A 13,288-nucleotide genomic window follows, 5' to 3' on the forward strand; every position below is an offset into this window, starting at 1 on the left:
GTGTGCGCCCATTTGGAAGGTTAGGGGGCTACCCTATGCGACCTCCGAAGTGTATCAAGTTGCCTATAATTGACTTAGCAGGTCATATCAGGTTTTCTACTAGATGCTATGCTATGGATCCCTACTCCTAGATGCTTTGCTATGGATCCCTACTCCTAGATGCTATGCAATGGATCCCTAATCCAGGTTCCCTCATACTGGGCCTGATTCTGAGTCGAATGCGTGAAACCAGATTTTCTACCTTATGCTAAAGCGAGAATCTGTGCGGCTTCAAGCAGGAAGTTGTGCTGCCCACTGATCTTACACCAACCAGTGCAACCGTCATCATTAGTATCAGCACTTGCACCAGTCCCATGGCAGGTGTAAGATCTGTCAGGAATTAGCTTCCCTTCACCATATGCATGACTTACATTCACACAAAGAAATACAGTGCAATACAAAATATAGGGGGTGCCACAGTACAAAATGAGGACTGGGATGGGCTACTACATAAATTAAAGTAGAGGAGAGAATGCTACATAATACAAAAGGGAGAGGGCAGAGAGAATACTTCAGAATACAAAATTGGGGGTGGAGGATACTAAATAATACAAAATTGATGGGGGAGGCAATACTACAGGATACAAAACAAGGGAGAGATGGCATAAAAGAGGCATTTGGATGAGTCTGGTAGCATAAAAGGGGCATGTAGAGAAGTGTGATGGTCTACCAGGTGCATGTGGCAGCATCTTGTGGCATAAAATTGGCATATGAATTGGTCTTGTGACATAAAAGGGGCATGTTGACAAGTGTGATGACATACAAAGGGCACGTGGTGAGGTTTCATGGCATATGGGGGGCATTTAATGGATTTTGGTGGAACAAAAGGGGCATGCGGAGAAGTGTGATGGCTTGCTAAGTGCACGTGGCAGGGTCTTGTGGCCTAGAAGGGGCACATGGAGGTATAAAAGAGGCATGTAGAGGAGTCTGGTGGCATAAAAGAGGCATGTAGAGGAGTCTGATGGCATAAAACGGACATGCAGAGGTGTTTAGTGGCCTAAATGAGACACGTGAAAGGGGTCTAAAGGCATAAAAGAGGCATGTTGAGTAGTTTGATGGCATATTAACGGCAGTGGGCAACAATGCAAGTACTACAACTTTTCTTTCTTTAGCACAGTCCTAGGTTTGGGGATGTCAAAGTGTAACCTATATTTTTATAATCCGTGTATGGGTTTGTCTCACTCATAAAATTTATAAAATATAAAACTGATTAAACAAAAATTTGTGTGTGTATTATACAGCAGAAGAGGGTAGACCATTTATGATTTGTTATTGCACCACAAATTAGCCTAACATGCTAGCCATGCTCTCTTTGGTGAAATTCAGTTCAAAGGAGAGGGGCGCTGTTACATAAGCAAGTTCCGGGCACTTTGGCTATACCTTTGGTCCTAACTCTACTTATTATTATTATTATCCTTTATTTATATGGCGCCACAAAGGTTCCGCAGCGCCTTACACAGTACATAAATGAGCACACAAGAAAAACAAAATAGTAATACAAAACAATGTAGGACAAGGACATGGTTTATAAACATAGCTGCATAACACAAGCAGCAGGACATGACCAACTAGGTGTTAGGTGTCATTGTGGGGAGTTAGGAGTAAATTATACTATACGTAGGGGGGAGGAGAAGCACGTGAGGGATGAGGGCCCTGCTCGTGAGAGCTTACATTCTAAAGGGGAAGGGCAGACAGACAGGGGCCACACAGATGGGGTAGATAGTGAGGAAGGAGCATGGAGCAGTGGGTTAGGATATGTGCTGCGGTATGTGTGTGTTTAAGATAACCTGATGTTATGTCAAGATCAAGTCCTTCATTCATCTGTCTCTGACAGAAAATAGATTTTGTTTGTGTTATTTACATGAGAGATGTACAAAATAAAGTTGTAGCACTTTAATTATTGTGTGTTACATTTTAGCATCTACATACACCCTGATAAAAAATGGATATATTATGGGACTGTCCCGCCATCCTGATACAGTAGTGACTACTTTAATCCCAGCTGCTGGATGCTATGCCATGCTCCAGTGAGTGGGTGCATCTCACATGCTAGACCCACCCACAAATGGGTGCAGCCATGCCCAACATGCTGTGGTCCCACAGGATGTTGCAGTACCCGGGCCCAGAATTTCTCTTGGTAACCCTGGAGGTGACAGGCAGAACCAGGTGGGCATAGTGGTGGGGTAGCAAGGCCATGGAGGGAGGGAGGTGGTTGAGAATGGAGGAACAGTAATGGCAGGGGAAAGAAGCAGAGGGTTGGAAAGCAGACTGATGAGAGAAAAAAGGGGGAACAGTAAGCATAGGAGACAAGAGGGGCAGGATAGGGATAGATAAAGTAGAGGATTATGTGGGCACTGATTAAGGGGGGTGTTTGAAGTCAGAGTGTTCATGCTATGGACGAGGTAATAAGTGAAATGAAAACTGGAGTGGAGGCTGTGTGATATACACAGTGTGGATTAAAGTTGTTAAATGTTTAAAAATAGAGATAAAAGAACAGTGCTGCCAATGTATGAGCGCAGCTCCGAAAGTGATATATAAAGAGAGGTGTGTGAGTAGTGGGTGCAGGAATTAGTTATTAAATAAATGATTAAAGATGATAGATGTGACGCAATGGGAAAAGGCAATACAAACAAGAATTTATGTAGTTTGAGGGCAAAATTACAATGTACCAAGCCGATCCAGTCCGAAGTGTTATATCCAAGCAGTGAGTGTAGTAGGGAGTTTCCAAGTATCAATTTTTCAAAACTGTGCTGTGGCAGTCAATAAAACAGCATCTGATCGGAGCAGTAGTGATAATTACCAAGTATCAATTTTTCAAAACTGTGCTGTGGCAGTCAATAAAACAGCATCTGATGGGAGCAGTAGTGATAATTACCTGTGAAATTCAGAGAAGGAGAAGTCACATCAGTCTTTGCATGGTGCGCATATGACTAATAAGATCTACGGCGTAACTCCGACTTAGTTATCAAATTGTAATTACACTTATAATCTCACACTTTTCATCTAACACAGCCTACGTCTATGCAGCCTTAGTGAGCAGTACACTGCCCTGCCTACATATACTATTATACATTAATATTCCAGGGGCACAACTAGGGGGGGATGGAGATGCATGTGCATCGGGTGGGGATTGCGGGGGGGTGAAAAAAGCTGACTCAGCCATCCGGCGGCCATCCGAAAATGGCCACCGCCAAAGAGGAGACAAATGCTAGAGGTCCTTACTGGACCTCTAGTGTCTGTCTCCTCCTTGGCTGTGGCCATTTTTGGATGACCGTTTTCCACAGATTCCATGCGGACTAGCCGCATGTAACCCCTGGCAACAAGCAGGTAATTTTAAAGTAATTAGAAGCCTTACTGTGGGATATAAAATGGTGTCGGGCAAATATGTAAGTGGTACTTTGGTAATAGGCATTACAGTGTGTGACATAATGTGTAATGGGCATTATGGTGTTTGGAATAATGTAAGTCACTATACCAGGGACGTCTGAGTAGTGCACTGCCTTATGGAGGAGCAAGGACAAAATCCAGGTACAGGAAGGGAGCGGGCGCAAAATTGCTGCCTTGCTCTGGGTGACAGATATCCTAGTTTCGGCCCTGAATATTCAGTGTTTACTGATGCAATCTATATCACTTATGACTTTATGATGATAATCTTGATATGGTGTAAACTGGTTTATAATGCACTTTCCTCACCTCCTGTCTCTCCCATTTTGCCTTCAGTCTCTTTCCTTTTATGTTAAAATGTATGTCATGTACACCTGGGGGGTGGAGCACAATGTGCTAAAGCAGTATATAGTAATTGGTGCATTTGCAAAGTACTTGTGTTATACTAGTTAGTTGTGAGCTGGTATTCTGTGTTCTTTACATATTTGTTCTGCCAACACAAATGTTGTCAGTAATGGGTTTATTATCATGGTCTGTGACGAGGCTCGAAGTGTGCCAGTATATATCGGTATGATATACCGGTACTTCAAGCACTGAGCCCTGCTGCCCCCCGGAAGATCTGACCACCGAGGGTTTTGGTGCCAGGCCGCCAGCTAAATACAGTTGGCGCACCAGCAGACATCCATATAGAGACAGCAGCACACCGCCACCGTCATTTTGAATATGTCGCTGTCCGCGAGCCAATTGGAGCTTTCGGACTGGCAGCCAATCAGGAGCCACCGCAGCAGGCCGGCACCAAATCCAAACCTGCTGCTGTTGGCGCATGAGAGGGAGATCAAAGACTGCTGCTGGTTGCCCATGAGGGGGAGGTGAGAGGCTGCTTGATGGACACAGGGGAAGATAAGAGGCTGGGGGGGCTTTACTGTGGGGCGTAATGTTATAAGGGGCACTACTGTGTGGCATAATGTGTAAGGGGCACTAATACTGCATGGCATAATGTTCTATAAGGGGCACTACTATTGTGTGGCATAATGTGTATTAGGGGTACTATGGTGTGGTATATATCACTGATGAAAAGGGTGTGTGTCTTGGGGACATGCCCCTTTTAGTGCCCACATCCCCCATTCCATTGCGCTTCATTTGGCGCGCTTAAGTGCGACTTAAATTTTCCAGCCCCCCACTTCAAAATTCCCACATCGACCACTAGCCTGTGACACAATATAGGACATTACTTATATATTGTTGTTTGTTTCATTATGTCAACACAGTTTACTAATTAATTAGAACAAATTAGCAAAATGTATTTGTTCTTTTTCCCCACTTATATATTAGTAGTAGAGCCTTTTACATAAACAGAAACTCCTCTACTTTAAATAAATGTGAATTGTGTTATAATCCTAATCTAAGAAACCACCCTTAGTCTCTGCATTTAACTATTACATCAACATAGCTATTTATATCACTTCATTATTGTATTTGCAATGCAAATATCTTGTGTTTCAGTGTTATATAACTGCCTTGTTGTTTTGTATATTATTTATGTCACCGTCTTGTGATGTGTGAAGTAACACTGTTTGTTGTGTATTCCTGCAGGTGGTGGGAACCCCGTGTTACATCTCTCCTGAACTGTGTGAAGGAAAACCGTATAATCAGAAAAGTGACATTTGGGCACTGGGATGTGTCCTCTATGAGCTAACAAGCCTTAAGAGGGCATTTGAAGCTGCAGTAAGGACTATCATCATTATTGATGCAGAAACCATTTTCATGTGCATTAATGGTATTTTTGGGTTAATTTATAGAGGTCTAGCAACACAATTGTCTTCAACTGCAAGAGGCTCTGATTGCCTCCGTGGCCTTTAGATGGACAGTTTGGTTACTTTGAGAAAGCAGTTTGGCTCAACAGTATAGTATGTGACTGAAAAATACCATCTTGCCCAATAAAAATTTGATTTGGTAAGGAATGTAACCCTGCTGGTCAGAGGACCAGACATGCATGTGTGCATGGTGATCTGCCAAGCAGAATTGCAGGGCTCCTAGCAATCTCGCACTTTTGGCATTACCACTTATTTATAAGATCTGTGCAATTTGGCTTTCCATATTTATGTGTGGTCAAATTGGCTACAGATCTAGTTCCATTTGAGTTAAGGGGCCCATACAGCTGCAACTGATTGCCGCAATTCCCCGACACTTGGGTCAGGTGATCGGCAAAAATCTAACATGTTGGATTTCCTCGATTTGCTGATCCCGACCAAAAAATAATCTGGATAGGCGAGTTGGGGATTTTTAACATGTAGAATTTTCTGGCACATCCCTGATCATCGATGCCGACGATTAGTGTTGAGAGCTCCAGGAATTACGTTGCTGTTGTATGGCCCACATTAAGCCTTACTGACAGGAAGTGTGAGGTGCATGTATAAATATTTCCTCCAGTAAATAAATTTACATATTTTAGTTCCTGGAATGTTAAGTGTTACTAATACCTTATATTGACCAGAATGGTTATTAGGCTTCCAAGTCTATTAGTACTTCATGGGCTGGATGAACAGCTGCTACAAACATTATTATGCTCCACTGGGTATAAAAGAGAGGATGCTGTTAGAGCATAACTTAATCTGTATCTGGTTATTAACCAATTGCTAGATCTAATATTCAGCCATAACTCATATACGGAATAACAGAGAAAGGCTAATGGCATTTATTCTGGCCTATGAATATACAGTACCTACACCTATCGCCACTTACATAAAGGGATACAGTTAAGATGCCGGCGGTCAAAATCCCGACCGCGGCCAGAATACCGGCATCGCGATATCACTTGAGATACCGATGCCGGAATCCTGACAGCCGGCATCCTGAACGTAAGTATAGCGGGTTGGGCTAGGTTTAGGCCGTGCGGGGAGGGGTTAGGGTTAGGCACTAAGGGGGGAGGGTTAGATTTAGGCACTAACGGGGAGAGTTAGGGTTAGGCTGTGGGAGGGGGGGGGTTTAGGACACAGGAAGGGAGGGTTAGAGGTGAAGGGGGGAGGGTTAGAATACTTACCAAGTCCCTGTTGGGATTCTGAGCATCGGGATGCCGCTGACAGTCTTCTGATCGCCAGGATCCTGACTGCCGGTCTCCAGTATGTATTCCTAGATAAATACCAGCATGCCTTGTGCCCGAATTCTTGTCAAATACTGTTATATGAAGCTAGTAAGCTAGTCAATTTAAAAATGATTATTAGACCAAGCACTGATTATTATTTTTAGCATCATTTTAAGGAATTCATAGTCTTGTTTGCTGTAGACTGTGAATATAGTCAGGTATTGTTCAACCTCTTTTGCATGGGACACGAAACCAAATCACTGTGTATAAGGGTTGGCTGATAGTTTCATGTTTGTGTAGCCAGACTGTGACGTTTTGTGGAGTTTTTTTGTTTTTTTAAATACAGGAAATGTCATATCTCGGTAACAGCCATATTTCTACTTGCTGAGCCTTCGTCCCCTCCTGTGAATAGCTTAAGGCGAATATCTGTAATTTGGCTGGGGGAAGAGCCGTGACTTATTATAAATAGACACATTGTCACATGCAATGATGTTTTCACTGTAATCAAGGATACAAGTCTGTTAACCTTTTCTTTTTTTTTTTATTCTCATCTGTGACACAGAGCAATGTTGGGAGCATCATGTGTATATTTTATTGTGCCAATTTGGTCATGTTTGATCACCAACCATTGTACTGTGTGATATAACAAGACTGTACAAATCTGTATGCTTGCTGCATTTTAATCCTGCCTGTGCAGTTTGGCCGAATGACTGTGTCACGCTGGGAGGCGGTTTTCTGGAAGCTGAGGCCTGAGGCTGCGGGAGGAAACGGAGGCGAGGGGCCTGAATGTACGACCTCCGCATCCACGGGTCTTGGTCGTTGGCGAGACCTAGTCAAAGGTGCGGAATCTAACCCACAAGATGGTGTTCGCCAGTGACCCCACTAATCGGGATATGGGCTTGAGCTGCACCTCGTAAGCAGGTCGCGGTCCTTTGACTAGGTGACCAAAGCCTGCGGGAAAAAGGAGAGACGAACACTTGTGGCCCAAATGGTCGGTGCCAGTAAGGGGCACGTATGGACACTGTACTTGAGGTACAAGGAAGTGTGCACTGCGGACACACTCTACCGGGTTGCCGGTCAGAAAGAGGGCACCACGGTGCAATACTGTAACACGTAGGTAGGGACCACAGAGTCCAGTAACGAGGTGGGTAGTAGTACTGGAGCCAGCCAGAGATTATAACGCTGGAGATTTTGGTACGTATAACTACACTCAGGCTGTGATGGTAAAGCACTGGTGAAATGGATAGTATACTGCACACAGGCGGCGGTGGTAAACGCACTGGTAGAATGGAGGTATACTGCACACAGGCGAGGTGGTAACGCACTGATGACATGAATGATATAGCTGCACACAGGCTGGGGTGGTAAAGCACTGGTGAGATGAATGATATAGCTGCACACAGGCTGAGGTGGTAAAGCACTGATGATATAGCTGCACACAGGCTGAGGTGGTAAAGCACTGATGATATAGCTGCACACAGGTTGAGGTGGTTAAGCACTGGTGAAATGGATGATATAGCTGCACACAGGCTGAGGTGGTAAAGCACTGGTGAGATAAACGATATAGCTGCACACAGGAATAGATCACTGGAAGCAAGGGAACCTGGAACGAGAGACCACTAGTAACACTAGCAGCGACAATGGTTGTTCAGGCAACTACCTGATACACAGGAGCCGGATATATACCCCTGGAAGCCCACTGATTGGTCCACAGCGTCAGCTGACCGGCCAGACTGTCAGGGAAGGAAGGACAGTCAGAAAAGGAAGTGTCATGACGGCGCCCATGACAGGGACTCCGATCCCCGCACACCAGGCCGCCCGAGACACCAGCATCAGGGAGAATGCTCAGCACCTCCCACGTCGCCGCACCAGCCGCCCGACTGCCCGGGAAGTCAGAGGAAGCCGGTGGGACGGCAAGGGACGGCCGATCCCCGGCTGAACTCTGACAGTACCCCCCCCTTTCAGGGTAGACACCGGACACCCACCAGGTTTACCAGGAAATCTAATATGGAAGGCTCGAACCATTTGAGGTGCGTGAACGTCTGTGGCTCTGATCCATGCCCTTTCTTCCGGACCGTACCCTTTCCAGTCAATGAGATATTGGAGGTTGTTAGATTTGGTAAATCGAGAGTCCAAAATCCTCCCTACCTCGAACTCTGTACCTTGAGAAGTTTGCACTTGAGGTAACTTGGGAGCAGAAGTTTGAAAACGATTCAGCACTAGAGGACGCAGCAAAGAAATATGAAAGGTATTGGATATTCTTAGTTGAGGAGGGAGTTCCAACTTATACGCGACTGTGTTGATGACCTTGCGAACACGGTAAGGACCAATGAAGCGCGGGCTAGCTTCATACTGGGTACTTTCAATCGGATGTTCCTGGGGGATACCCAGACTTTATCTCCAACTCTCAGCAGTGGAACAGCGACACGTCGTCTATCCGCAAATTTTTTGTAGTTCTTAGACGACTGCTTCAGAGAAGAATGAACCCTCTTCCAAATGGTTGCGAAAGACTCCACCAATTTAGAAACTGCAGGGACCTCTACTGTAGGTAAATTTTGAAAATCTGGGACTCGAGGATGTCTCCCAAACACCGTAAAAAAAGGGGTGGCTTTGGAGGAAGTGTGATATTTGAAGTTGTGTGAAAATTCTGCCCAAAGTAATAGATCCAGCCAGTTATCTTGTGAGGAGGAAACGAAGAGTCTTATGAAAGTCTCCAGCTCTTGGTTAACTCTTTCGGTTTGCCCATTAGTTTGTGGATGGTAGGCTGAAGAAAATTTTAACTTGGTTCCACAAGTGCTACATAAGGCTCTCCAAAATTTAGCTACGAATTGAACTCCGCGGTCGGAAATGATATCTTTAGGAAGTCCATGCAACCTGAATATTTCCTTAACAAAGACACTTGCCAACTGAGAAGCAGAAGGGAGACCCATCAATGGAATAAAGTGTGCCATCTTAGAAAAGCGATCCACCATTACCCATATGGTATTGTATCCTTGTGAGCATGGTAGTTCAGAGATGAAATCCATGGATATATGGGTCCAAGGAGTATTAGGAATGGACAGGGGTCGCAGGAGACCTGCTGCCTTCTTGCGGGGAGTCTTATGCTGAGCGCATTTTAGACATGAAAGAATAAATTCTCGAATATCCCCTTTCATTGTGGGCCAGCAATAGGAACGCTGAAGGAACTTGTAAGTCTTGATACCAGAATGGCCAGCAAACAGAGAGCTATGAGCCCAAGTTAGTAATTTTCCCCGTAGTTCTGGGGTCACAAAAATTTTCCCTGGGGGAGGAGTCAAAATTTGAGTAGAGGCGAAGACTACAGGATCTAAAATTGGTCAGGAACGTTGATGATCCTCTTCCTGAGTGCTGGACAAGAAAGACCGTGAGAGGGCGTCAGCTTTTCTGTTTAGACTGCCAGGACGAAATTGAAGTTTTAAATTAAATCTTGAAAAGAACAAGGACCAGTGGGCCTGTCTAGCATTTAGACGGTGAGCCGTTTGGAGGTAAATCAAGTTTTTATGATCCGTGATCGCGGTAACTGGAAAGTTGGCTCCTTCCAACAAATGCCGCCATTCCCTTAAAGCTAACAGCATTGCTAGTAGTTCCTGGTCACCAATTCCGTAGTTCTTTTCGGCAATGGAAAACTTACGAGAAAAATACCCACAGGGATGGCACTTTCCATCACTTGAGATTTGAGACAGTACTGCCCCCACCCCTACTGAAGAAGCATCTACCTCAACTGTGAACGGTTTGTCCAATTGGGGTTGGCACAGGATAGGTGCAGTGGAGAAGGCTTCTTTTAATTTTTGGAAGGCTTGGATGGCAGTATCTGGCCAGCGAATGGGATTGGCACCCTTATTTGTGATAGGTGACACCAGTGTGGAAAAATTTGGTATAAACCTCCGGTAATAATTTAAAAAACCCAAGAAGCATTGAGTAGCCTTCAAGGATTTTGGTAACGGCCAGTCAGAAATGGCTTTTAACTTCTCCAGATCCATCTGGAGGGTCTTTCCAGAAATTATGTGCCCTAGGAAGGGTACCGAGGTTTGTTTGAAAAGGCACTTGGATATTTTTCCATAAAGATGATGCTTCCGGAGGCGTGACAAGACTTCGCGGACATGTTGGCAATTATCTTGCAAATTTTTGGAAAAAAATTTGAATATCATCCAAATAGACTATAACAAAACTGTAGAGGACATCCCGGAAGATCTCGTTCACATAACCCTGAAATATCGCTGGGGCATTGCAGAGTCCGAAGGGCATTACGAGATATTCGAAGTGGCCGTCTCTGGTGTTAAAAGCGGTCTTCCACTCATCTCCAGCTTTAAAACGTATTAAATTATACGCACCCCTTAGATCAAGTTTGGTGAACAAAGAGGCCCCGCGAACTTTATCAAAAAGCTCCGGAATCAGAGGCAGAGGATATCGATTCTTTACAGTAATCTGGTTGAGACCACGGTAGTCAATACAAGGCCGAAGCCCGCCGTCCTTCTTGCTAACGAAGGAAAACCCTGCCCCTGCTGGAGAAGTGGAGGGCCGGATAAACCCCTTAGCTAGATTTTCTTTTATGTATGCCGCCATAGTGGCTGTTTCAGGAACTGATAATGGGTAGGTTCGGCCCCGAAGAGGGTTCTTCCCTGGCAGGAGCTCAATACCACAGTCCCAGGAACGATGAGGTGGAAGTTTATCCGCAGCCTGTTCGCAAAATACATCGGCAAAATCTTGATTAAGCTGCTGGTAGACCGGGAACAGAGGAACACTTGGGTTTGTCAGACAGGGGGAAGCTTATATTTCCACTGGAGGACACTGCGTTAGTGCGGACAGGGAGTACTTGGATGAGACATCCATGGAAACAACTTGGACCACACGATAAAATCTGCATACTGGACCACTCAAACGTAGGATGTGCTTTTGTAGTCAGGGGAGGCCTAGAACTAGATCCTAGGCTGAGTCGGGAAGAACAAAAAATTCAATTGTCTCCTGGCGCAGACATCCAATCTGGAGGAACACTGGCAGGGTTTTTGAGGAAATAGATCTCCCTAGCAAGGTCTTGCCATCTACACCAGAGAGCAGTAATCTGTTTGGCAATGGAACCACCGGAATGCCTAGGGTCTGAACCAGTGACTTAGAAATTAAACTGCCGGCAGCCCCAGAATCCACAAGGGCTTTAACCATCCTTGTCCTGGACCGGTAGGAGAGCGACACAGGCAATAAACTGTCATTTATTTGGGAGGAGTCAGAAATAACCCCCAATTGCATGCTCCCAACATCAATTAGGGTTTCGCGTTTCCCGCCAATAAAGGACAATTCCTTAATATGTGCTCCAGAGCAGCACAATACAAGCACAATTTATTTTGAAAACGCCGGTTCCGTTCGGCGGTACTTAACCGGGATCTGTTAATTTGCATCGGCTCCTCACTGCTAGAGAAGGAAGGAGAGGAATGACCTGCCAAGGATGGGCGATCCCGAGGACGATCTACACGCCCACTATTTCCCCACAGCTCTCTATGGCGAAGGTCAATTTTAATACAGAGGGATATAACATCCGAGAAGGTGGGAGGTAAATCCCTAGATGCCAATTCATCCTTCATTCTCAGATAAGCCATGTAGGAAGGCTGCCTTAAGTGCTTCCTCGTTCCATTTTAGTTCGGACGCCAGGGTTTGAAATTGTACTACATATTGCCCGACGGACCGGGTACCCTGAAGAAGCAGAGACAGATCTCCCGGGTTCATCGAAGATCCTTTTGAAAGCTGCCACAAACTCTTCATATCTAGATACGAGCGGATCTGCTCGTTCCCACAAGGGGGAGACCCAATCCAGAGCTGCCCCGGTTAGTAATGAAATTACATAGGCCACCTTAGACCAGGAGGTAGGGAAATTCTGGGGTAGGCATTCGAACTGGATCTCACACTGGTTTATGAAACCACAACATCGTTGAGGAGTACCATCGAACCTCTCGGGAGTAGCCAAATGCAAACGGGATTTTTGAGGAACGACCCCCGAAGGTAATACAGGAGAAACTGTAGGAGCGACAGAAGGTGGAGCATGAGACATAGCTGCCAGAGTGTTCTGAATAGACAGGAGCTGACCAGATAATTCCTGTAGGTACTGGGCCATATGTTGCTGTGCCGCCTCTTGGTTATCCATGCGAGCCGTTAGCTCCTGGAGATTCCCAGTACCTGGGGAGCCTGTAGCTTCCATTGGGCCTGAACAAACTGTCACGCTGGGAGGCGGTTTTCTGGAAGCTGAGGCCTGAGGCTGCGGGAGGAAACGGAGGCGAGGGGCCTGAATGTACGACCTCCGCATCCACGGGTCTTGGTCGTTGGCGAGACCAAGTCAAAGGTGCGGAATCTAACCCACGAGATGGTGTTCGCCAGTGACCCCACCAATCGGGATATGGGCTTGAGCTGCACCTCGTAAGCAGGTCGTGGTCCTTTGACTAGGTGACCAAAGCCTGCGGGAAAAAGGAGAGACGAACACTCGTGGCCCAAAGGGTCGGTGCCAGTAAGGGGCATGTAGGGACACTGTACTTGAGGTACAAGGAAGTGTGCACTGCGGACACACTCTACCAGGTTGCCGGTCTGAAAGAGTGCACCACGGTGCAATACTGTAACACATAGGTAGGAACCACAGAGTCCAGTAACGAGGTGGGTAGTAGTACTGGAGCCAGCTAGAGATTATAACGCTGGAGATTTTGGTACGTATAACTACACTCAGGCTGTGATGGTAAAGCACTGGTGAAATGGATAGTATACTGCACACAGGCGGCGGTGGTAACGCAC

General features: G+C 45.7%; 1 protein-coding gene across 2 annotated transcripts in view; it reads left to right on the forward strand.

The window, feature by feature from the left end:
- NEK8 (NIMA related kinase 8) overlaps positions 1–13,288 on the forward strand; it is an 86,757-nt gene that overhangs the window by 22,419 nt on the left and 51,050 nt on the right. For both annotated transcript variants that reach the window (XM_088458996.1, XM_088458995.1), the window contains exon 4: positions 5,017–5,148. In XM_088458996.1, the coding sequence (XP_088315122.1) occupies positions 5,017–5,148 (132 nt within the window). The remainder of the gene's footprint in view (positions 1–5,016; positions 5,149–13,288) is intronic.

The sequence above is a fragment of the Taudactylus pleione genome, unplaced genomic scaffold (assembly GCF_031769625.1).
Source record: "Taudactylus pleione unplaced genomic scaffold, aTauple2 ptg000886l, whole genome shotgun sequence".
Lineage (NCBI taxonomy): Eukaryota > Metazoa > Chordata > Amphibia > Anura > Myobatrachidae > Taudactylus > Taudactylus pleione.